The 26,309-nt window shown below is 42.5% G+C and overlaps 1 protein-coding gene across 3 annotated transcripts in view; it reads left to right on the top strand.

The window, feature by feature from the left end:
• Window positions 1-26,309, top strand: part of LOC147706638 (uncharacterized) — a 411,896-nt gene that overhangs the window by 274,045 nt on the left and 111,542 nt on the right. For all 3 annotated transcript variants that reach the window (XM_086929113.1, XM_086929111.1, XM_086929112.1), the window contains one exon: window positions 3,368-3,433. In XM_086929113.1, the coding sequence (XP_086785239.1) occupies window positions 3,368-3,433 (66 nt within the window). The remainder of the gene's footprint in view (window positions 1-3,367; window positions 3,434-26,309) is intronic.

The raw sequence follows: 26,309 nt of genomic DNA, 5'->3' as shown, positions 1-26,309 counted from the left end.
AGATCCAGCAGTCCCGGGCCGCTACGAACTTCCGTGCAAGTCGGAACTCGCACTACTGATTCAGTCTCCCACAGCGCAAGATTTACTCAGGTAATTCCTCGCCTGCAATACACTATATCCGCCCTAGTGCCCCAAGGCCCGTATTACTTGTAGCACACGCGGATTTTCCGCTCGTTCTGAATCAGGTTTCTCCTTACAGGCGCTGCACCGGCATCAATTAAAGAAAACTGGAATTTCCCCAGGATGGATCACGATTCATCCCTCTGTAAGTTGTGCCTCCTACTTCCCTTTTCCCCGCTGACCCCCCGCCTCCCTTCCCCTGCCTCTCGCTTCCACCTCCCCCGGTCTCCTGAAAATTGCTTTTCATTTCTGCAGGATCGCCTGCATCTAAGGCCACCTCACGACTGGCAACTACCCAGTACCAGCGTTTTTCTTCACCTCAGGTATGCCAGCTTCACATGCCTGCATCTTAACCACGTAACTTCCCCATACCTCCACCTTAGGCCCCCTGTCCGTAACTCACGCGCTGTGCAATTGCATGAGACCAATCACTACCTTCACGATTGCTACATAGGTCTGCTCCTTAAATAAGTTGGCTCTTACGCATGTGATTGATAGTTTTTTCCACCCGGCTCACACATCAGCCCTTAGAGTAAGTCCTTCCTATCCCATTGCCCGATCTCTTAAATTAAACTTTGTCCCCTTGCAGCACTCCATCAATTGTCAACCCTGTCCTGAAGAGGATTCCAAACCACTGAGGATCGAAACGCCGTCGACACTGCAGCGCAATTCTCTAGCGCATTACTTTTGGCTCATAACTGTGTTCTACTTGCAATCTGAAATAATTAGAATTTATTTTTGAGCCCACACTGTATATTTTTTGTCACTTTGCGCCGACCACGCTGTTCACCACGTTCATTTGCGTCGTCAAGTGCCATTTGGGTTGTCACATGAATGTTTTCATGTACAGTGCTGCTTTACAACTGTATTCCCATTTGAAAAAACGGTGATTAATAAGCCTTTCACTAATGAATTGAGATTCCTTGTTGTCCTTTGCCTGTAATGTTTGATGCATGCATACTTGAAATTGTCTTATCTATTGGTACCTATTGGGACATTGTTCTCTATATATGATTATTCTTGGAAGCACAGCAGGACAACCATCTCCTGTATAACATCTATGTACAAAGTTCATGCCAGACATCATCCTTAGGCCAACACAGTAAAACAGCGAGGCAGGACACCTAGGGAGACCAATGGGTATATATTCATCACATCTTGCTAAGATAGGACAGAGGAGACCTAGAGTTCCCGGCCGATAAACTGACCAGAGATGCTAGAGTTCCTGTATGGAGAAACTACAGCTTTCAGTGGTCTAAATATCCCTTGCGGTGTTCAACCGGAGACCAAGATTGGGTCCCACATTCTCTCACTTCAAGTAATGGGGTTGACTTTATCCTAGAGGGATTCTTGGCTTAACACCTACACACATGCTAGATACACTTAGGTACATCTAGTTAGGGATGCATCGTAGGAGTACGCCCATTCATTTCATCATGTATTTTATATACTCGTATGTATTCATGATTTTTGCAAGATGATAGAACTCTATCATCCTTTATAGCACTTCTAATCATATATATCTTAAACTATCTAACGGTTGTTGCAGCTCATCTATTCTACATCAGAATAACAAATGTTCAACAAATGCTTATTGCAAAATGTTTAGTCCGTTTATTCTGTGTATCTCTGAGTCTAAGTAAGCATGAGTGACTAAGCGAAAAGTAGTGTATTGTTTCCACTGTCCTGAGCGATCAGGGTTGTCATGGTCGATGGATGCCAATAACTATTCTCTCCTTGGTAAGAGGAGATTCTAGTGGCACTGTGAGCTACTTGGTACAAAAGGCCAACATACCCGTGGGGGTTTCAGAATCAGTCTGACACCAATACCATAGTGTATGCTGTCTAAACGTGCAGATCCTGTACACTTTTATAGGAACTTTATGACAGTGCGAGTGCCACCTTGTTTCCTTATCTAGAACATAGCAGATAGGTCCCTAAGAAAGATGCTGTCATCATAGATATTTGCCCTTGCAACTCAAGCGGAATATAAATCAGAACCCAGATGAGAAGAATCAGGTACACTTGGTTACAAAGATTCATAAATTGTCTAGCGCGCTAAAACATATCAGACAAGTCTTGGTGAATGGGAGCATTCTTGCTTTGCGGATTTAACTTTATTGGTCGCAGATCATCATACCAGAGAATAGAGAGACGTATCTGAATGGGTCCCATCTGATTCCTCAATCTACAGAAATGCATGTGACAATAAGGGGCAGAAGCCCCTAGATCTATTACAGCATTGTTAATAGGTGGGAACACAAGTGCCCTTTCAGGAATATGTTTAGGGAAAACTGCCTAAAAAGTAGTTAGTGGATTATTAAACTAATTAGTAAGATTTCAGTTGATATCCTGGTCATGGTCAATTTTTCTTACATCCGTATCATTCAGAACCTTCTACAGATTAAATCTTGAGAAAGGTTCATAAGCGTTCTGACAGTTTCAGACTTAGATCCTTATTTAGAGGCAGATTTACTACATTTCTACACATTACAGAGCAGCAACCAAAGCTTCTGAGCTGTGTTGCGGCAATAGGAAAGGCAAAAACTGCACCAGATCTTTCCAACACCATAGTGCAAAGATGCGGGTGTTCCTTCAAGCATTTGTTTTGAACTTGAAGGGGATGGCTCCAGAAGAACATCATGCTTTGATACTTTTCCCCCTTGATTTGTGCTGTACAGTGCAGCCACAAGCAAAGTTTGAAAAGTACTGAGAAAAGAAAAACGTTCTCATGCCTTACACCTGCCTTTAAGAGACAGGCATTTCCAGCACAAAACATGGTCTACAACTGGAAGTAGATAGGGATTTGTGTCAACACTCATAGGTGGCTGAAAGGAAATGCACAGGTACCGCCCATGGAAGACTCTCTTGACGGAAAGTAGCCTAAAGTAGCTTTATAGTGCACTTGGTTGTTACTTTAGCCCCCTTTCAAACACACATTATGATTTCATGGTGGTCTTGGGCATGAAAAACTAGGAGCAAACCCAACATACAGGAAGTAAAATCTGTGCTCATCAGAGAAACTTCTTTTATCGCTTCCAGAAGCAAAAAATGCTTTTGGTAGCTGTTTCTGAAATTAAAAAAAGACATGCAAAGAGAGTTATTGAAACATGAAGGCCCATGTGGGATGTATTTAGAATAAAAGGTAACAATAATGTTGCAAACTAAAGTTATTGAACAGAAGAGCTGTTTCATATGGTGTTTGGAAAATTCTTCTTACCACTTTGTTTCTTTAATTCTTTTGTAGCCGGACACTACCCACACAAAATTATCGGAAATGGCCAGAGAACTTGGTGCGGCATTTAAGGAGAAAGTAAGATTGATTATTATTTACTTCTATTTACTTACAGTCTATAACCTGACTTGAAATGGTACTTCAGATCATAGTGATTCGCGATCTAGCATATGAGGGATAGTGAAATTCATGAATGGCATCTACACATATTGTAGCATTCTAATCTAGGATCCTGATCGATACTGTGACCTTATGCCCCTATTCGGCTATAAATCCATTTATTCCCTATATTGGCATAACCGTTCAAGTGCAATATTCAGAAACTCATCTATGGCCTCACACGAACAGAGCCACATTTCAGAATAGTTTTCTCTGCCACTTCCTTTGCAACCAATTAGTGCAATGACATAGCAGAAGTCACTATCTGAGATTCCTAGATTAACACTCCGAGTTCTTCAACAAGATAAAAACTCAGCAAACCTGGAAATCCCCCTTGCTGTGTTTTGATTAGTAATAGAACTCTAATGAGCAACTGATAAGCGATCACTTCCTAAGTGACATCTTTATTGACGTCTTATGTCCAGCAAACTTACGTCAAACATGGCACCTTTCAGGTATAAATACTACCAACGTTGCCTTAAGCAATTGCTGCTGTCTGCCCGTTGTATGCTGTTGTTCGCTGCAAGCTGCTGATACCGTTATCGCTGCTAAAGCGCGAACGATGGTGTGGTGAACCTAGGAGCTGAACAGCCTTCCCTCTGCAAGAGCCCAGCCAATGCCAGCTGCCCGCGGACGCTGTCCCCCCTCCTCCTCCTCGACGCGCTAAAGAGAGACGCTGCCTTTCTCCTGCCGAGAAATCCAGCTCCAGCGTTTCTGGTCTACCCTTGCGGGTGACTGGGATACCGAGTTTCCCTGAAGGAGATACCAGACCTCCATCATTCTATTCAGAGGTATGGTGTTGACTAAACCCTTAGTGAGAATTCTTGAAGCAAACCTTGGCAAAACCAACTTAACTTAAAGCTACTTACTTACTCCCCTCCCACGTATTAGGCTTAGGTCAGGTACACTGGGGTAGGCGTAGTTAGAAGCACCAGTTGAGTATTTTAGCTTAATGTATATATGACTGTATATATGTTTTATTACTTTTAAACCATTGTATGGCTAAGAAACCATATTAATGCTTTTACAGTATTATCTCGCAATACTTATCTTACTGTACGTACTTTTTATAATAACAAGTCTTGCAATTGTGGCAATTCATTTCTCTTGTACGAGAAGAAAGACTGTTCAATAAATGTTAACCCTTTATTGACAAACGCCCGTCTCTCTATTCTCCACATATTGTGAAAGTAATCTGCACTAACTTGACTGAGTAAAATAACTGTCTATTGTTTCACACGACCCTAGAGATCGACTCTTGATCTGAGGAGCAAAGTTGTCATGTTGCACAGTTGTTGGAAAACTGAATCCCTTCTTGTCTGTGCCAGGGAAGCTGATCACTTCCTATTTCTTAACTAGAGTTAATGAATAATAAAACAAGAAACCAGGATAGTTTTTTTGTCTGAGGAGTTATTATTTTTGGATTCAAGACAAAGAATAATTCTGTACAAAAAATCAACAGTAACATAAATCAGGGTACATACAAAGATATATAATGGATATTTAAGGTATTGGTTACTTTTCCTATAGTATATCCAAGAAAAACTGTCCAGACTGCTAAAAAAGGTGACAACTTGATTTCTAGTATCAATCAGGAGAAAATCAAAAGTCGGTACAAATCATACAGTGCAGAATTGTACTGTATGATTTGTACCGACTTTTGATTTTCTCCTGATTGATACTAGAAATCAAGTTGTCACCTTTTTTAAATATCCATTATATATCTTTGTATGTACCCTGATTTATGTTACTGTTGATTTTTTGTACAGAATTATTCTTTGTCTTGAATCCAAAAATAATAACTCCTCAGACAAAAAAACTATCCTGGTTTCTTGTTTTATTATTCATTAACTCTAGTTATGATGTTAGTGTGGTAACATCCTGTGTTTTCTCACTGTTAGAAACTTTTAAATGTATTCGAACAGCCGCTGATTGAATTCAAATTTAGGTACTCTGTTTGCTTTTCAACAAGTCCTAAACTAGTGCTGAAAACTCATATAAATGAAATCCCTTGCTGGCCAATTCATATTTTACTAAACTCTGCCCGAGCCCGCAAGGGTATATTGGGTTACTCACCTTCCTAAATATTCACTTCCTATTTCAGTCAAGAAAGTTTCCAGTGACCTCTGAGCAAGTTGGTAACAAACCCAATTAAGTTTAGCATAGTCAGTAGAGGCCTGGAAGATCCGCACTTCTACGTCGATACTACTGTTTATGTTATTCCAATGCGCAGGGCCTATTGGGAAAATAGGAACTACACTACATGGCGCCCAACCGTTTGGTAAGGCGATAAACTAACGCAAGACGTTAGAGTAACTCAGTCGTGCATATTTCACAGACCCCTTTCTCCCATAAATACTCCAATAGACGTCTGGAGTGGGTGAAAGGTTAAAATCCGCCCGACCTTAGTAGGAAGAGATTCCTATGTAAAGCTCTAGTTTATTCAACGTTGAAGGATACAGTGTTCCAAAATATTGTGCACCTAATCTTTGTCTCCTTGGAGACCAACTCTGCAAACCTTGCATCTTAACAATGCCAGGAGAGAACGGAACCACTGGGGCCGCAGCAGATGCGACTCAGCAGGATCCCGACGATATGGTACCGGGTGCGATAATCATCCCGGTCCACTTAAGAAAATCTATAACTTTAAAACTTATAGAAAACGGACTGACACCACAAGGTGGTACAGTAATTTTCGTGATAGAGGCACACGAATATCGGCAGACAGAGGTATTCTATTCATGGATAAACTTTCCAGCGGCAAACGCTAGAACAAAAGAGTTTCACTATTACAAGATAGAGGAACCTCCGGAAGAGTACGCTATTTTCGAGGAGACTGAAATTCCACAAAAAATTCCAAGAGCACCTGCTCTGGTTTAATGGCGCCCTAAAACATAATGATCACATAACCAGGCTCGGTCCACTAGGTAGACCAGGAGCAACGTGGCCGGTTCTAGCCGGCTACACACCACATCCAGACATTGGAAAAATGTCAAGGGAAGACCTCTTAGTTAACATAAGAGAATTAACGGAGGCGTATAGAGAGTTAGTAAAATTATTTATTAAAAATAATTTAAACACTCCTAAAAAGAGCTGGGATGGAAATAAACAATCCACTCCCAAGGAAAAAGTTTTCCAGTCCAGAGGAAGGTCTCCTCGACGGAGGGAAAGTACTCCGACTCGATAGCACCAGGCTCCCCAGAGGGAGCCCTCTGATAAAAGATATAACTTTAGAAATAAGGATAATTTGAAAAAACCTGATAGATATCAACGTATTGATACACGTCCCTCTCGATCTTTTTCGCAGAAATCGGAAAGAAGAGGACGGTCAGACCCAGGAGAGCACACCAAGTCCAAAGACAAGGAACCTGCTCAGAGTAAAAAATCTCAATTTCCAAAAAAGAAGGTAGCCAGTATTAGAGCAATCGAACATGCCGAGAATACTGAGGACACAGTTGAAAAACGGGGACAATGTTAGACAGTGCAGCAGAAATCAGTATAGCCCGCAAGATCTTGATGAGTCATCTGGAGACAGTGGACACGAATGAATACATTCAGGTTGAAACTGCCGACACCAGACTTAGCGAGCCCCATAAGATATACGAAATAACATTGCGTATAGAGGGTGATAAGACTAGGAAAATAAAGTGTCTAAAAAGGCTATGATATTCTGTTAGCTGAAAAAGATTGGCCCCCAGAGTTTGTCGGGGAGTGCCCTCATGGCGAAGAAGTGATTCTGCCTGCCTTCTCGAATCACATTCCGATTCACAAAAGATATACATATGAAAGGAAATGGGCAGTGGCCCAGGCACCGGCATTATATAAAAATCATGTAGGGTGGGATGAGGACTCACCTCCTCACAAAATCCAATTAAAAAGTGAAACAACTGCCCAACTGCAGTATCCCATTAAGCAAGAAGCTAAAAAACAAGTCAGGGAGATCTTAGATCAACTTGAATACCAGGGGGTGATTGAAACATGCACCTCTCAAATGAACAATCCTTTGTTTCCTGTCTCCAAGCCAGACAATTCATATCGTCTAGTTTTGGACTACAGACACCTTAATGCATGTTGCAAAACTTTTGCAGTACAAAACTCGCATAGTGCAGCCCTAATGAATAACATAGTTAGGAAAAAATATAAAACGACATTAGACATATCTAATGGTTTCTTTTGTCAAAACATTGCACCAGAAAGCAGATATTTGACTGCTTTTTCAGCATTTGGGTCGCAGAAAAAATTCTGTCAACTCCCACAGGGGTTCAAGAACAGCCCAGGACTATTCTCAGGTAGAGTAACAGAGTAACTACAAATATATGATGATGAGGCATTATCTTACGTAGATGATATCTATCTCACAGACGACGACTTGGATACTCACTTAAAAAGAGTGAACACCATTATACTTGGGTTCGCAGCAGAGGGTTACAAATTCAACTTTAAAAAGTCTTGCATTGCCCATTTGACAGTACTATTCTTAGGGTACGAATTATCAAGTGAAGGAAAAAGCCTAGCGGACAACTTCTTAGAGAAGTGCGCTGTACGCCAAGCTCCAAAAACGCTGAAGAATTTACAATCCATACTAGGTTTTCTAAATTTCGGAAGAACTTACATTCTAAATTACGCAGAGAGGGTTAAACCTCTCTACGAACTAATTAAACCAGATTTTAAACAAATCAATTGGACTTAAAAACACACAGAAATTTTGAGATCACTGCAAACAGACATGTTAGCAAAAACTAAATTAGATACACGTGACAACACACGCGGTCTTGTAATCCGAGTCATCCCAGGAAGATGCGGACTCACATACCTGACCTCTAATGAGGGAGAAAAAGTACCAATTTCAATTAAAACTCACTTGTACACACAAGCAGAAAAAGCATTCAGTCCCACAGAAAGAACAGTGAAAGCAGTGCAAATCGCATTAGCAAATGAACGAGAACTAGCACACGGCAAACGGATTAATATCCTCACAGTGGAATCCGCCTTCGAGGCGCTATTCAGCCCAGTAAACCTGCCTACAGTGCCACTGGATCCGAAATGGATACAGTGTGTAGATTCTCTAGGAGCGGAAGATGTGAAATACTATTTTGCCCCGCAATTCGAGGAACTGAATGATTTAGAATATGAAGAAGAATATCCTCTGCCAATCGAACTTCTGCCTCTCCCACAATACGCCTGTATAATCTATACAGATAGTTTTGTACAGCATTTCAACGTAGAGAGCAAATCCTACAATGCAGCATGTGCGATTATTAAAGGTCGTTGGCTGTGCGGTGAATTCAGACCGAAAGTAACAAAAACTGAATCTGTAAGAAACTGTTCGGTTCAGAGAACTGAAATCAGATCTTTAAAGATGGCACTTGAAAATTCAGAACGTGAATTCCCGACACTAATCGTGTGCGATTCTCATTTTTGCGTCAACTCTTACAATAATAAACTGCAGAGCTGGATTGAAAACGATTACAAAGATGACACAGGTGCCACAATAAAGCATAAATTGCTCTGGAACCAAGTAGCTCTTTTACACAAAGAACTACAAAAGACTCACGTGATACACGCACAGTCTTCAACGTGATGGCGTTCACGTTGCAGGGAATTCATTGGCTAATACAGCCACAGCGGAAGCAACTAAACCGGCTTCCGTAGCCACAAAAAAACGTGCAAGAAAATACATTGACAGGGAAACCATGCTGGCAGTAAAAACAACAATAAAAGGCGACTGTGCAGCACTGCCCGTGAACTATCCACTCAATTATGCATACATAATCAATGCAAACTCCGTTCCTTTTGCTCGAATCCCTGGAGTGGGGGACAGAGTAATTCCAAACAGGAGCAGGAGGGGCTTCCTCTTACTGGAAGCACACATGGGGTTGGGTCTGAGACATCAAACAATTAAGGATTCTCTGAAAGAATTACAATCAGAGTACTGGTGGCCTGGAATGAGCATAGATATTCAATGTTTTGCTCAAAATTGTGAAGACTGCAACAGAGATCGCAGTAATGAACAGGCCAGTGTAGTTTCAGGAACCCTGATAGACAGCATAAGGCGATCTATCTGCGCAATCAAAGAAGAGAAGCGCGTCCCATTGTACATCCTTAAGGCCAAACACACTTTAAAGGATGTGGCCCCAGCGCTCGGCTGACGCCAGAACGGTTATAAAAGATCTGCGAGTCTTTATCGGCACATACGCAATTACCACGTTCCATTCTGACCAGGGTCCTGCTTTTAGCTCTCGAGCTTATAGGGAGGCCATGGCCAGCATGGGAATTGGGTTGCGGTATTCTTGTCCGTCGCACCCCGAAGGGAATAGTGTGGTTGAAAGAAAAAACCGAGACATAAAGCGATCTATAACAGCGAAGGTATTAGGTTCAGGCGCTGGGTGGGTCAAACATCTAATAAGTGTCCAGACCAGTCTTAATAACTTGCCAAGAAATTCTCTAAAAGGTTTCAGCCCATACGAACTATTGTTCAAATTAGAATGAACATTCAGGACCTCGATAGTCAGATGTCAGTGGTACAAGAAAAAACAACAGACTTTGATGTAAAAGATTGTTTGGCTGTTTTACAGGAACTGAATGAAACAAGAAAATCCTTAAGCAACATAAAGTTAAAGCAACAGCCATCTACCACTGACGAGGCACCACAAGCAACAGCCCCAGCAAGGCCTGTCTGGATTCCAAAGATTGGGGATCTAGTCAGAGAAAAAATCGCGGTGAAGAAGGAATTTGGGCCTTCTTACAGAAAAGCAGTACCTGTCTTGGCAGTCACCGGAACAAGATCAGTTGTACTACCGCCCCTTGCTGGTAAAAAGGAGAACAGAGTCGTGTCTATCGACCTGGTAAAACCACAACCATGTGGCCTATAACCAACAGTAGGCCCAGTGGACTCCCGAGAAACAACAGAATACCCAAACTTGCAACAATCCAAGAGGTTCAAAATGAAAGACTAATCACATTCGATCAGCCTGCAGTGCACAGTGAAGGACTATGCAATAATGCCATGGAACTCGTGCCTCTTGAGACACAGATTGAAACAGTTCATCAAGAAACACCAGTCTACAATAATGTGGCATCAGAAAATGCCACTGAGAGACAAATTGAAAGAACAATCCCAACAATTGACAGAAATGCCTCTAGTTATTTCATCAACTTCGACAACTTCTCTGAAGATCAAAATGACCCCGAAGTGATGCCAGAAACAAAAAAGACTTTTAAAGAAAAAGCAACGGAACTCTTTAATCAACTGAAGAAAATCTACCTTGTTTCCCCTTGGTTAGAGTTCTGGTTCGGTCTAGGTGTATTTTTCCTCCTGCTTTGGCTCATCATGGTACTTTGTTTGGGAAAATTCATTGAGGGAAAATATAGTACAATGGACACAGCAAGTCAGAACATCAACTTAATCCTCAAACCACACAGATCATCCCACGTGAAGAAAAGAGAACTGTCAACAGTAAATGTCACAGCCATTCCAATACCTGGTGGGGTAGTATGGGAGAAAACTGATTACGAGATCTATGGTCCGGTCGAGATCCTGAAGTATCCTCATCAACTGAAGGTTTCCTTAAGTGACTTTGTAAAACCTAGTACATTCTCTGATGATTGGGACTTTAACAGTATTAATGACATGATGTCTGATTTAGTAATGTCAGCTAGATTCACAGAACATGATTATTTACAAGGTTCATCTAGTTATGAGCAATTATTCTGCTATACACATTATGGTGATCATTATTTGCATAAATCTGCACAGCCTAGAAATGTTGTTAAGTATAATCAATGGGAACATTGTGCAACACCACCTAAAAGCAGTTCTAAGACATTCTTTGAGAAATTCAAGTACTTCTCAGGGTTTAACACCAGTGATGCAGAAACGTTTTATTATAAACTGTTAGATAAAACAGGAATGAAAACAATGCTGACAAATTCTAAATTGATATATTCAAAAGCATTTTATGAAAAAATGATGACATTTGGTTTTGATTATTGGAAAAATAACATTGAAACAAAAACCATTTGGGGTACAAAAGATTGGCAGGTACAAGGCCTTGAAGCACTATTCAGAACCTGCATGATACCAGAACAAATGATGTTTTTAAATGACACAATTCATCAAACATCCTGTCTTGGCCTAGCTAAGATCAAAGACCTTAACACACCGTCTATTCCAAAGCCAATACCTGAAAATACAACCACAGATATTGAGTTAGACGTATCACAAATTTTACATTTTAACAGAACACATCCTGATTGGAAAAAGTGGTTAATCTGGCCTACTGACACAAACAACTGTCAAGATAGATTCCTGAACAAAACACAGGGGTTGAAAATGACCAGACAAGACCCTAGATACTCCCAGAGACAACATCCAGGGATAGTAACAACATACAGTGTAGGGAATCTCTGCCTCGAATGGCTAACATCATCCACACTGGCTGAAATTAAGCAACACTTGTCTTTACTAAAAGATGGTGCTGATTTGCACGATTTCATTCTTGGACCACGCAAACAGCGTCAAAAGCGTTTCATAGCGACCAGTATCTATGCTGCGTACAACGAGGCTTGGAAAGTCACACAAATTGAAACAGCAGAAAAAATACGAGAAATTGATCGTATTAATTTGGAAAAATCACTTTCTGTAGTGGACAATGGGTTAATGACTCTGTCCTCCAGAATATATTCGTTGAACAATATTGTATCTTCTGCCTTTGACATAATAGACAGAGACTTGCTAATGTTACAACATGGCCAATCTCAATTACGTTCTATTGTACAATTAGGCTGGACGCTGCAAAATCTTCGTTCAGGCTATGTGCCTTGGTGTTTAATCAACACAACGTCGTTGTTTTCCATTTTTAACCTTACTGATAAACAAATCAGTTTGGCACAGAAAGGAGCAGACTATACAATCCTGAGCATCGAAAAACTTGAGAGATTACCATTGACAATGTCAGAGAGTCCTGTCATTGAATGGATAATACACGGAATTATCACTATTCCGATAACAACTTTCCGATTTAAAAAGTGCCTTGAATACATACCTACTGGCCAGTATGAACGATTGGGTAAAGGTTATGTTAAATCAGAATGGAAATTACCATACGCACATTCTTGCTATAGTGACAGCGACAAAAATGTATTTCTTAGTGGTGAAAACTGTAAACAGTCACTAAGCGGTATACTTTTGTGCCAGGGTATTAATTTACACGGAGCTTGTGATGGAAATTCCAACAACCTTTCATGCCACCAGCTTGTCACACCTGCAACTCAGATAGAGCTCTTCTTTATGCAACTTGCAAACGGGAGTTAGATTCTTAGAACGGATCACAGATGTTGTGGCCTTGTTCCAGGGAAAAGTTATCTTGTAAGAGTGACATCCATGGTCAAATGCTGTATGCAGGCATTGTTCCCGAGCGGGCCTGTAGACACAGAGACTCCCATCTGGCCTCGTCTGAATCTCTATTCTATACAAATTGATACTTTAAGCAAAATGAAGTCTGTGCTTTTGCAGACAACAGTGCCTATAACGTCATCAAAAGAGACGTATGATCTCCTAGTTGCAAGGACAGCTACGGAAGTTCATGACCTTTTATCAACAAATTGCCCCGTGCATTTCGTAGAAATGTTGAGCCAACTCCTTAACATGTCTAGTGCCACAGGCATCCCAGGCATATTTAAGACGATTTTTACGGGACTGCTAACACCATTTCAAGCAATTCTGGGAATCGTTCCAAATTTTGTCCACTCTGTTTTTGGCGGCATACCCTTATTTTTGGGACTCGTAGCAGGGATTTTATTTTTGACCCTCCTGCTTCGTTATGGCAAGCCACAGCTCAGACATGACTCCTATGGGAATGGAAGAGACAATCCTAGCAATGCGCTACCGGGACAGGATAACTAACGTCCTTGGATTGGCCAGGCTGAGAGATCTAAACATGACCTGGTTCCTTTCATTCAGACCTATATGGCAAAATTGCATCTTACCTGTGCTACGATGTATGCTGTGCGGTGATGAATGCGTGTTGGACACCTGTCTTGCACTTCCATCAGCAGTACCAATGGATGTCGATACTTTGCTCAGTCCGATAAAGGCTCACGCATTGTGTTGTTCCCAGCAGCTACCAATCCTGATGACGGCATTCGTGGAGACTCCTGTACTACGACCAAGTGGTAACAGTGGAGCGAGTGACAAAAGCAACATCATCCAGGTACAACGATTTGTGAGCATTGCTGATCCTGCCTTTGATGACAGCAATCATTCTCACACCTGCCAAGTTACAGCACTATCGGATTTGGTCGAACTGTCACCTGATTTTGTAGACCAATTCTTTGAGAGCCTGTCTGATATGATGTTCTCACCCGAACAGAAACAATAACTTTATAGAAGCATTCCGATACACGGCGTTCCCATGAACTCTGAATTCGGCCTTCAGTTTTGAACAACAAAAACTGCTAAAAGCGTTGGAACTCTATTTCCCCGTTCAAGCATTAATTCTTTTGAACTCCAGAAGAGACTCCAGCGGATCCAGAACGCCCCAGCACGACTCATCCTGGACATCCCCCCTCGCAGCCACATCTCCGGACACCTGAGAGATCTGCACTGGCTCCCGGTCAAAAAAAGAATCACCTTCCGTATTCTCACCCACGCACACAAAGCCCTACACAGCCAAGGCCCAGGATACCTCAACAGCCGCCTCAACTTCTACGCTCCCAAACGCCAGCTTCGCTCGACCAGCCACGCCCTCGCCGCCATCCCCCGCATCCGTAGAACCACCACAGGGGGACGGTCCTTCTCCTACCTCGCCGCCAAGACTTGGAACTCCCTCCCCACCCACCTTCGCCTGACCCAGGACCACCTCGCCTTCAGGAAGCAACTCAAGACCTGGCTGTTCGAGCAGTAACAGACCCCCCCCCCCAGCGCCTTGAGACCCTCTGGGTAAGTAGTGCGCTATATAAATTCGATGATTGATTGATTGAACACTTTTTAATATTGACCCTTTTTTGGCACGAACAATTCTTTGCTTAAAGTAAAATCTATTCTTAGAGAACAGAAGCTTCAACTTCTATTTCTAAACACATCTAGAGACATAATAACTTTACACCAGCCTCTAGCACATTTATTGCAATGCATTTATATGTGATGATTTATTTCGCCCTTCTTCTGTTTCAGAGATATTTCATGTGTATATCTTTTTGCATAATCGTTCATTGATTTCATATGCTATAATTTTTGAATGATTTCTATGCTTCAAAAACGTACAGAACCTAAATTTTCACGTATTTACAAGTACGCCTATTTCAAATGCATATATGTATTTTGGGGTGGGCAATGTTACACATGCATCCTATTGCTCTAGTTTTAGTAATTTGATGGACATGAATTTGTGGAGTGGGTGTAGCGTTCTAATCTAGGATCCTGATCGATACTGTGACCTTATGCCCCTATTCGGCTATAAATCCATTTATTCCCTATATTGGCATAACCGTTCAAGTGCAATATTCAGAAACTCATCTCTGGCCTCACACGAACAGAGCCACATTTCAGAATAGTTTTCTCTGCCACTTCCTTTGCAACCAATTAGTGCAATGACATAGTAGAAGTCACTATCTGAGATTCCTAGATTAACACTCCGAGTTCTTCAACAAGATAAAAACTCAGCAAACCTGGAAATCCCCGTTGCTGTGATTTGATTAGTAAAAGAACTCTAATGAGCAACTGATAAGCGATCACTTCCTAAGTGACATCTTTATTGACGTCTTATGTCCAGCAAACTTACGTCAAACATGGCACCTTTCAGGTATAAATACTACCAACGTTGCCTTAAGCAATTGCTGCTGTCTGCCCGTTGTATGCTGTTGTTGGCTGCAAGCTGCTGATACCGTTATCGCTGCTAAAGCGCGAACGATGGTGTGGTGAACCTAGGAGCTGAACAGCCGTCCCTCTGCAAGAGCCCAGCCGATGCCAGCTGCCCGCGGACGCTGTCCCCCCATCTCCTCCTCGACGCGCTGAAGAGAGACGCTGCCTTTCTCCTGCCGAGAAATCCAGCTCCAGCGTTTCTGGTCTACCCTTGCGGGTGACTGGGATACCGAGTTTCCCTGAAGGAGATACCAGACCTCCATCATTCTATTCAGAGGTATGGTGTTGACTAAACCCTTAGTGAGAATTCTTGAAGCAAACCTTGGCAAAACCAACTTAACTTAAAGCTACTTACTTACTCCCCTCCCACGTATTAGGCTTAGGTCAGGTACACTGGGGTAGGCGTAGTTAGAAGCACCAGTTGAGTATTTTAGCCTAATGTTTATATGACTGTATATATGTTTTATTACTTTTAAACCATTGTATGTCTAAGAAACCATATTAATGCTTTTACAGTATTATCTCGCAATACTTATCTTACTGTACGTACTTTTTATAATAACAAGTCTTGCAATTGTGGCAATTCATTTCTCTTGTACGAGAAGAATGACTGTTCAATAAATGTTAACCCTTCATTGACAAACGCCCGTCTCTCTATTCTCTACATATTGTGAAAGTAATCTGCACTAACTTGACTGAGTAAAATAACTGTCTATTGTTTCACACGACCCTAGAGATCGACTCTTGATCTGAGGAGCAAAGTTGTCATGTTGCACGGTTGTTGGAAAACTGAATCCCTTCTTGTCTGTGCCAGGGAAGCTGATCACTTCCTATTTCATTTAAGAAAGTTTCCAGTGACCTCTGAGCTAGTTGGTAACAAACCCAATTAAGTTTAGCATAGTCAGTAGAGGCCTGGAAGATCCGCACTTCTATGTCGATACTACTGTTTATGTTATTCCAATGCGCAGGGCCTATTGGGAAAATAGGAACTACACTACAATATGTGGGTATTATTGTATTCTGTCAGCAAAAGAAGGGGTTGATTTTGAATTGTACGGGTTGCTCATCCTCCCCCCACCCTAGTAGAGGACTGACCTCCATATCTAGAGGTGTCGCCATGTTGATGGGGGTCTATTGAAATTAATTGCTTCTGCTAGTGTGCCTGAAGCATTTTTTGAAAGCCTGAATCTGGATGGCTGCCAAATATTGGCATATTCCCAGCCTTTGAATCTGCAGAAATAAATCCAACATGAGTGTTTCTTTCTGCAAAAGAACAAAACACTGAGCCTGATCTACAAAGGATTTTGTCCCTATTGAATTATTGTTGATTTCTGTGCCTATGTCAACTTCGCCAATTCATAGCAGTCAACCAGATTCATGCTAGTGGCAGGGTTTGTACTGTTAAATCAAAAGCAGCTCCTTGTCCAGCAACTTGTTGCTCAGACATTGTGCTTGAGGTGTTAAGTACCCTTTGACTTCCCCTGCTTTTCCCCACTGTCTGTTCTTACGTCAATACAATGGTGTATGCAGGATAGTGGGGTAGGGAGAAAGGCTTCTGCCATTCCACACAGAGTTCCCAGTGACTACCACTTACAGGATTCACACAACCTTAGCTCCTACCCCTCAATCTGTTGGGGATTGGCCCTTTAAACCTAAAGCAGGCCCACATTCACCTACTTAGAGCTTTGACTTTCTGCGCCACGAGCTATGGAGCCTTTAACTTCATTGCTCTCCTCACATTTACCCTTATACAACTACTGCATTCTATGGGTATGTGGGGTTTAGAGATGGGCTGTTGTGGCTCTGTAAGGCTTCTCTAGAGACTCCCAAGATGATAATCCACTCAGCCATTGCCGTCCTCAATGTTTTGTGTAAGAGGCAGGGCTGGTCCATCCCAGGTACTGTGCATGTGACTGAAAGATAATTTTTACGGCATCTTTTGGATTTTCAGTAAATAGGGTGGTATTTTTATTACTTCTCTGAAAAAGGACTTTTCTAACTTGGCTGTTCAGGTATTTCTTGGGTTTTATGTTATGGGTAAACCAGATGAAATCAAAGCTGCCTTTAACCCTTGCTCTCCTTCTAACCTCACACCTAATCAAAATCCATCTGTGAGCTCACGAAATTAAATGATTTCTAAGAGAATTATAGGGTCTATTGTGAGAATGTAAGCATAATGATTGATCATCTGTAAAGTCTTGCCTGTTGAGGGGGATGCAAAGGCATGTCAGAGCAAAACTAATAACTGCCCAAAGTAAATTTGATCTTGCAACTTTTCATAAAAAATAAAGATGAAAGTAAAAAATATGTAAGTAAATGGAGGCATAAGAAGGATAACTACTGAACCTAAGAGATAAGGTGCCTAATAATGTTTTCAATCACTATTTTAAACTTAAAAGTCCAAGCATCAGACGGAGCACAGCTTTTAACTATCATTTAACTAGATAATGTTATTTTAATTTGCATGAAGCAGTGCAAATGTTATTGATGTCATTTGAGATGTCATCAGTGATGTCACTGAACATGTCATGAGTGATGTAATATGTGAGGTCATAAGCAGTGCAAAGCGGGGAAGCGATGTATAGTTAGCTCAGCTAACTATAACTGATGAATTTCTCAGGTTTTGGACAAGTGAAATGTCAGCTTAAAGATAATGTTACTCTAAACTTTGTTTTTTCAGTGAATATATATATGTATATATATATATGTATATATATATATATATATATATATATATATATATATATATATATATATATAAATTCACTGAAATAAATAGGTTTTAGGGACGTTATAGTTAGTTGGAAATTCCACTCGTACAAAACCATAGAAATTCCCCTGTTATAGTTAGTTCAGCAAACTATAACTTGCGCCCCGTAATGCACTACTGATGATGTCACATATGACACATCATTCATGACATGGTCAGTGACATCACAGATGACATCACTGATGACATCATCATGTCACTGTGTGTTTCGGTAAAGTTTAAATATGTTTTATATATATGCCATGGTGTATTGAAGAATGAGTGGGTGTATAAGTGTCTCGATGAAGAATTTAGTAGATGCATGACTGTATAAGTGAGTGATTAAATGTGTCTTACTGAATGCATGGGTTAGTGACTAAACTGTCTGAATTTGTGCATTAGTATGTCTGTTGTTGTGTAGGATGTTGCATGTGTTGGTGAGTAGCTACATGAGTGTCTGTATGGGTTATTGATTGATTGCCTGAGTATTTGTATGGGAGACTGAGTGTATGTGTGGGTGGCTGGGAGGTGTGTGACTCTGTGCATAGATGGTTGAGTGGTTGAACCACTGGGTGTATGGGTTCAAGAGTGCATGTTTAAACAGCTGTATGGGTGGTTGAGTGTGTATATGGATGTGTTGGTGAGAGATTGGATGTCTCAGCGTACATGTCCAAGAAACTACATATGTAAAAGGCAATGTATGTCAGAGTTGGAGTATATAAATGACCATACGTGAGAGTCAGTGATTGTGAGAGTGGCTGTATGGATGAGTGTGTACTTGTATCAGTGATTGTATAAGAGAGCAAGTATGTGTTAGTATATGTTCGAATAAGTGAGGTGGTGGTGTGTGTATGACTGTATAGATGAGGAAATGGCAGTGTGATTGATTCTTTGCATGACTCACTAGGTGTGTGAGTAACTCCATGGATGAGTGGCGGTGTGGGAGTGTCTGTATACGTGTATGAGTGTATATGATACTGTTGTATTGATGAGTGATTGTATGGGTGAATGAGTGGATGTATGTGTAGACGTAGGAATCAGTGAGTGCGTATGTAGTAACTGGTATTGGTGTGTCAATGGTTTTGAGAATGGTAGTCTGTATTTTACAGTGGGTGTATCAAATTTTATATTAGAGTGTAACGAGGTGCATCGCATTATCACGTGGATGATGTCATCAGTGATGTCATTTGAGATGTCATCAGTGATGTCACCGACCATGTCATGAATGATGTAATATGTGATGTCATCAGCAGTGCATTGCGGGGGCGCGAGTTGTAGTTAGCTGAACTAACTATAACGGGGGAATTTCTATGGTTTTGTACGAGCCAATAGTCCAACTAACTATAACGTCCCTGAAACCTATGGTTTTTCAGTGAATTTCTAAGGTTTTTTAAATGATAATTTCTAACTATAATGTGCCTAAAACCTATGTTTTTTTCTGTGAATTTCAGTGGATTTTTAAATGCTAATTACTAACTATGCCTACAAAGTTATAACGTGAAGAAAGAGGAAGAAAAGTGCAGCAAGAAGCAAGACAAACGCATAAAGAGGCAATAGAAGTCCAGAAAGACAAAGAAAGATGCAGGAAGAAGCAGGAGATATGCAGAAAGAACCAACAGAGGAGCAGAAAGTCCTCCAGTGGCCCAAACTTTTTAGTGACGGGTACTGGTGGTAACTGACTCCGACTAACCAGGACCGGAGCAAGTGCTATGCTAAAAGATACTTAGAATACAGTGAAAACACCTACATACACTAGGGAACACTATGCATTGGGGTACCCTGTAATTAGCATGACCTCTTCAGTATTTGCCATGTGTTAGTGCCTGGGTCATTGCATGAGTACATGGGTAGTGACTGGATGATTAGAGTGCTGCAAGGACAGTGCCTGGTGATTTTTATAACTTCTTGGGTTTTGGTGGAGTGATTGGATAAGTACATAGTATTGGATGGGTGATTGGAGGAGTGCATGGGTAGTGACAGAAGGATTTCTGGAGTGCATGGGTACAACCTCGGCAATTGGAGGAGTGAATCAGTACTGTGTAGGTAGTTAGAGGTCTGCATGGGTAGTGCACAGGGGATTGTAGCATTGCATGTGTTAGTACCTGGGTCACTCCATGAATACATGGGTACTGACTGGAAGATTATGGTACTGCAAAGAGAGTCTATAGTGAATTTATAAGTGCCTGGGTTTTGGCAGAGTGATTGGATAAGTAAATGGTGCTCGCTGGGTGATTGGATGAGTGCACAGGTAGTGACAGGGCAATGGCTGAGGATATTGTAGCAGTGCATGAGTTAGTGCATGGGACTTTGCATGAGTGCATGGGTAGTGACTGGATGATTAGAGTGCTGCAAAGAGAGTGCATGGGTCTTTGTATGAGTGCTTGGGTTTTGGTGAAATGATTGCATAAGTACACTCATATCCCATCAGGCCCTGCCCCCTCTCTTCACCACTGTGCAAACGTGCCCCCTGCCAGGTTTTAATTTGCAGGATTAATTCCCCTTTGACTCTTGAGGGTCCCTGGGCGCCAACTAGCCCACCTTGTACCTCCATTAAGCACCAAAGAGCTGTGTTGCAGAGAGGTGGTCCGAGTCCATGCCCCTTTTTACATCTCTCTGCAACACAACTCTGTGGCGCTTACTGGAGGTAGCTGGTGGGCTAGTTGGCCCCCAGGGACCTTCAGGATTCAAGGGGACTTAACTCCTCAACTTAAAAAACATTTGTCACATTAGGCCACGCCCCCTCCCTGCATCACTGTGCAAGCGCACGCCCAGGTGCATTGTAAATTGGGGGATTAAGTGCCCTTGAGTGCCCTTGAGTCCTGAGGGTCTCTGGGGGCCAACTAGCCCACCAGATACCTCCAGTAAGCAACACAGAGCTGCATTGCAGAGTGGTGCAAAAATGGGGCGTGACCTTAGACCACCTCTATGCAAGGCAGCTCCCTGGCGCTTACTAGAGGTACCTGGTGGGCTAGTTGGCCCCCAGGGACCCTTACTATTCAAGGGAACTTAATCCCCCGACTTGAAACAGGCCACAGGCGCGATTGCACAGTGGTGCAGGGAGGGTGTGCAAATGCGCCCTGTGGCACATTTTAAGTTAGGGGATTAAGTCCCCTTGAATCCTGAAGGTCTCTGTGGGCCAAATAGCCCACCAGGTACCTCCAGTATGCGCCAGGGAGCTCCTCCTCTGGCCAAATATGGCTCAGAAACCCCATTCCCCAGAGCCTGGCCTCACTGTTTAAAAAAAATGTATATATACAAACGGGGCCACGTGGCCCGGGGATGGTGTCCATGGGTCCTGACCCCTTTCTTTGGGGACCATGGGGGCCCCAATGCCCCCACGGTCCCTGCCGGCTCACCGAATCCTGCGGGAACCTGCATTGGTTTTCCACATGGGGAACTGCTGACATGCAGCTCCCCTTGTGGAAAATTAATATGGTTTGAATTTTGTAAGCGAGAGCAGCAAACCTGCTCTACCTTACAAAATCCAAACCACAGTTTCCTATGACAGGGCAGGAGCTGCACGGCTCCCGCCCTGCCATAGCAAACAGCAGTGTCCCGGGGGGGCACCCTAGAACACTGCAGGAGCCTGCCCTGGGGGGTGGCGGTCCCCAGGGCCATGAAGGGCTCTGGAAGGAGGCCGCACAGCCCCCTCCCAATGTTTGCAAAGCCCTGGTCGGTGGTGGTCCCTGGGGCTCGGTGATCCGACCGGACCCCCACATTTGCATCTTAGTGCCCTGGGGAGGTGGCGGTCCCTGGGGCGTGTGGGGGGTTTTGCACCCCACACAGGTTTAATTATTATTTTATAAAAAAGCCCTGGGGATGGTGGTCACCTGGGCAGCAGGGGGCGTGTCCCTCCGCAAATATTTAATAAAAAACCCCAGGGTGACGGTCTCCAGGGTTCGTGGGGCCTTGAAGGCCCCCACACATTTAAAAATTAGCCCCAGGGGTGGCGGTCCCCAGGGCTCGGGTCCGTAACAGATCCCCACATTTGCATCTTAATGCCTGGGGGAGGTGGCAGTCCCCGGGGCATGTGGGGGGGTTGAGCCCCCCACACAGGTTTATTTATTATTGTATAAAAAAGCTCTTGGGGTGGCAGTACCTGGGGCAGCGTAGGGCGTGTGCCCCCGCAAATAATTAATAAAAGCCCTCTGGGTGGCGGTCCCAGGAGGTTGTGGGAGCCTTGGAGGCCCCCCCACACATTTAAAAATTAGCCCCATTGGGTGGCAGTCCCCGGGGCTGCGGGAGAGCTGCATGTCCCCCCGCAACTCTTAAATCAGGTTGAGCCACCCCACAAAGGTTTAGTTATTATTTTATAAAAAAGCCCAGGGAGGTGGCAGTCCCAGGGACCTGGCCCACTCAGGGGGCTTCAATACAACAAAGCGCGCTTCGTTTATTTTTATTTTCTCGGCTGGATTCGCCCAGTGTGAATTCAGCCGATATTTATTTTTAAATGCTTTTTTTGGGCCCTGGGGGTCCTTGTGGGACCCCCTAAGCAGGCCTTACTGGTTTGGAGTGTTGACAGTCAATTAGATTAAAGTTTGTGGTCGGAAGGGTCCGCAGATCCACCGTGCCTCTAGATATCGAAACTTTTATTTTTTGATTTTCTCAGCAACTACTGAACAGATTTACACCATTTAAAAAAAGAATGCTTTCTGAACAAAGCACTACCTTTTTGCCAAATTTGGTGTAATTCCAGTTAGCAATTCAGGCTGTAGCCGTGTCTAAAGTTTCTTATGTAAAATAGCATGGAGAAAACACATATTGGGACCCCCATTTTTTCTCACCCCCCACTTGGCAAATCACCCCGAAACTTTAAAGACAGGAGCTGACTAGCTGACTGGAGTGCCCCACTAGTTTTGAAAATGTCACGAAGATTGGTCAACCGGCGCAAAAGTTATTGGGAAAATATAATGTGGAATATATATAATATAAGTAGGTATATATAGTCAAGACCTAGTTTCCATAGGAAATCTGCAACATTCTATTTGGAATAACTTTGGCGTCCATTGAGGAATTTGAGTGCAATTTTCCAAAATTTTGGCCAGCTCAGTTCTGCTCCTTCCCTGAAAGTTTTGGGGGGATTCGTCAAGTGGTCTACCCATCTAGTGGGCACCGATTTGGTTGAAAAATCATAAACAGACTGTCAAGCCATTTCAAACGTTTAGGGCATGAATGTCGGGTTCTCCTCAGGACGTAGAACTGCAAGCTAAAATACAAAAAACAAACATTCTACTATCAGTAACATTCACACATTCTACATCATACTTCCTCTTCTGAAAAAGCTATCCCGCTCACTTTACCTCAATTTTCTGATAAACGGACTTGAATCTCCTTATTTACCAGCCAGTGATATGTCATAGAAAGAAACCTTCAAAAAAGCAACATGTCGAAAGCTATGTTATTATCAACAATTATGTTCTCGTAACTCTCTATTTGTTGGTAATCAATTCCAATACTGGATATTGCTTACTTGTATGACTTGAAAAGGAAGCACTTTTTTGCATGCAATTATTTGTTTCTGGTCATGGTATTCGAAATTTTCAGTTTAAATTTTTTAAATATTTTATTCTACTGACTTTCAAAACTAATGGAATACGCATGTATCCAAGCAGTTCATCTTCAAACGGTCATTTTAATAGAGGAGCCCGTTTTCGCTGACTTATAAATTCCCCACGAGAAAAGTGCATTGTACTTTCACAGAGTACATCAATGTCAAAACCGTGTATGCAAAAAAAGTCCTATCGGCAACCTCAGCCAGTCCCACCAGTCGGAATCGCAGTGGGCATGCTGGTCCGTTCGTCCAATAAGTCAAATAACCTCTACTTTCCGCATTACAAAGTAACTTCGGTTTGCGTGCTTTTTTTAGCGGTACTAGCCGGAATTCTGTCTAAAACATTCCACAGTCCAGTGACCTTTCACACGAACTTGTTTGCTTCTTCACACAATCCTCGGCTTACCGAATGCATCCGCGCCTTCACCCGTAGAATCACTTTCGGGGCATTCGATGTGACGTTCACTCGAAGGTCGCATTTGTGCGCATTTGAATTGAATATGAAAAACTTTATTAGTTTTGAACCAGTCCACAAAAAGAAAATGTCATCTATAAAGCGAACCCACCGCGAAATATGCTGAAAAATGGGTTGTTGTTAAACACAATTTTTCTTCATATTTGGCCATATGGAGTACAGCAAATTGAAGAGCGAAGGGACAACCCATCGCAATATCTTTCACTTGACAAAAGGATCAGCCACCACTGTGACTACAGCAGAAGGAATTATGGATGACTATACTTTAGGTCAGTACTTCATATTCATTCTTCCTTAGAGTTCTCAGTACACCTCAGGAAAGATGGACATCTTGTCTCAGAGGCTCCCCCAGTGGTGTGACCACTGCCAATGTAGACACCACCGGAGGGATGGCATACACTAAGTTTGAGTCACTAAAAGGAAGCACAAGTCTACACGAATCAAGAGTAAGAGAATAGTCAGGCCCAGTGGAGTGGAGGGTGACCATGTGCAGCAGGTGGGGAGAAACTAGCTGCAAAGAGTTCACCTTCTCCAAGCAGTCATCCACATACTGTAAAATGGCTATTCACAGTCTGCAAAGATGTTCCGTGAACAACACCAGGACCTTAGTAATAACTTGAGAAACCAAAGTGAGGCCAGTAGGAAGAACTACAAACTGGTAGGAGTTATACCTGCAACTAATCTCAAGGACTGCAATATGAAACTAGGCATCCTGTGGTCCCTAGGACAGCATTGTGCTGAAGGTCCAGCACCTGAAGAAGTCTCAGGCTCTACTCTTCCTTGGAGACCAAGAAGTAGCAGAAGCTGCACCCAGACCCCCTCTGGGCATTTCATTATTCCTAACAACACCGCTGGCAAGAAAGTTTAGGATTCTATATTTAGTCATGAATGGCAGAAGAAGAAGAAAAGTTGGAGGGGAGGACTTTGGGTGGAAATATCTTGAAGGGGAGAGCATATCCTTTGTTAATGAATTGGAAGAGGCCCAGCTCTGAAGTTACAGTGTGCTAGTGGTCCCTAAACTTGGAGCTCTGTCCACCTGTCTGGTGATTGTGTTCAGCAGAAACAAAAGTAAAGTGTTTTTGAGTACTGAGGGTGGGAAAGGATGATGAAGAAGACTGCTCTTGTGCTGGCATCTTCTTTTGAACCCACGTTTAACCTCTGTAGCCACAAATAAAATTGGGGTGGGTCCTGAGGAAGATATGATGGTTGAACCACAAAAAACTGTTACGACCTAGAAAAACTGCAACAGTTCTGCTAGTGCCGCTGTGTCTTTTGTGCTTGGTGAGCAAAGTCTCATTTGATGCTCTAATGATGAGATTCATAAGTCAGACCCTGCTTGGCTCATTAAGGGACCCAGAAGGATGGTTAGTATTTATCACCTGAAATATTCTCTCACTGTCTCTCTCTCTCTCTCTGTATCGTTCTATGTCTCTCTCTGTCTCTGATAGAGAAACCTCTCTCCCTCTCCTGCCAGTTCTGCTTTCTCATTGTGTATCTGGTAGAAGGGATAGGGGGCATGAGGAACAATTTGGAGGTGAACATAACAGAATAAACGTAGGTACCTTTTTCATGGGAGTGTTTAAGGCAGCACAACATATGGGCAATTTGGTGGGAATTATAATAACATTTGCCCAAGGAATGCAAGAAATAGCATTCCCATTCTGGCCTGTCATGTTCTGCCTGAGCGATCATGCTAATGTGTAACAATGAAAAGCCTTTAATTATGCCATGTGGCATAATATTGTAATTTCAGGAATTTCATGTAAAACATGTGAAATGAAATACCAGAAATGACACCAATTTACATTTAGCTTGGGCCTGGTGGGAATGACAGCTGCACATACCAGTGTCCCTTGAAGGTGGGGCAGACCAGAAGAAAGAAGTATGCAGGCATTTTCTCAGAAGAAAAGGTGTTTGTTGCAATTGCAGAACTTATCAATGGCAAGGCCCCCTGGCCCTAATATGAAAGATTAAAACAGCTACCCAGTTTGTGGGCGCACATTTATTCCCTGTTGTTCACAGAGATCTCAGTTGTGAAAATATAGCCGCCCCCCCCCCTCCATGGACCAGTAACCTTTTAGTTGTAAAGGGGTGCTAATCGAGGTGGCACAGAATCTTATAGACCTATAATCCTCATTGATTGTACCCTATAGACAACAT

Source organism: Lissotriton vulgaris, chromosome 7, assembly GCF_964263255.1.
Source record: "Lissotriton vulgaris chromosome 7, aLisVul1.2, whole genome shotgun sequence".
In the NCBI taxonomy this organism is placed as follows: Eukaryota; Metazoa; Chordata; class Amphibia; order Caudata; family Salamandridae; genus Lissotriton; species Lissotriton vulgaris.
Note: the sequence above shows the minus strand (reverse complement) of the source record. Positions and strands in the feature narration are given on the sequence as shown.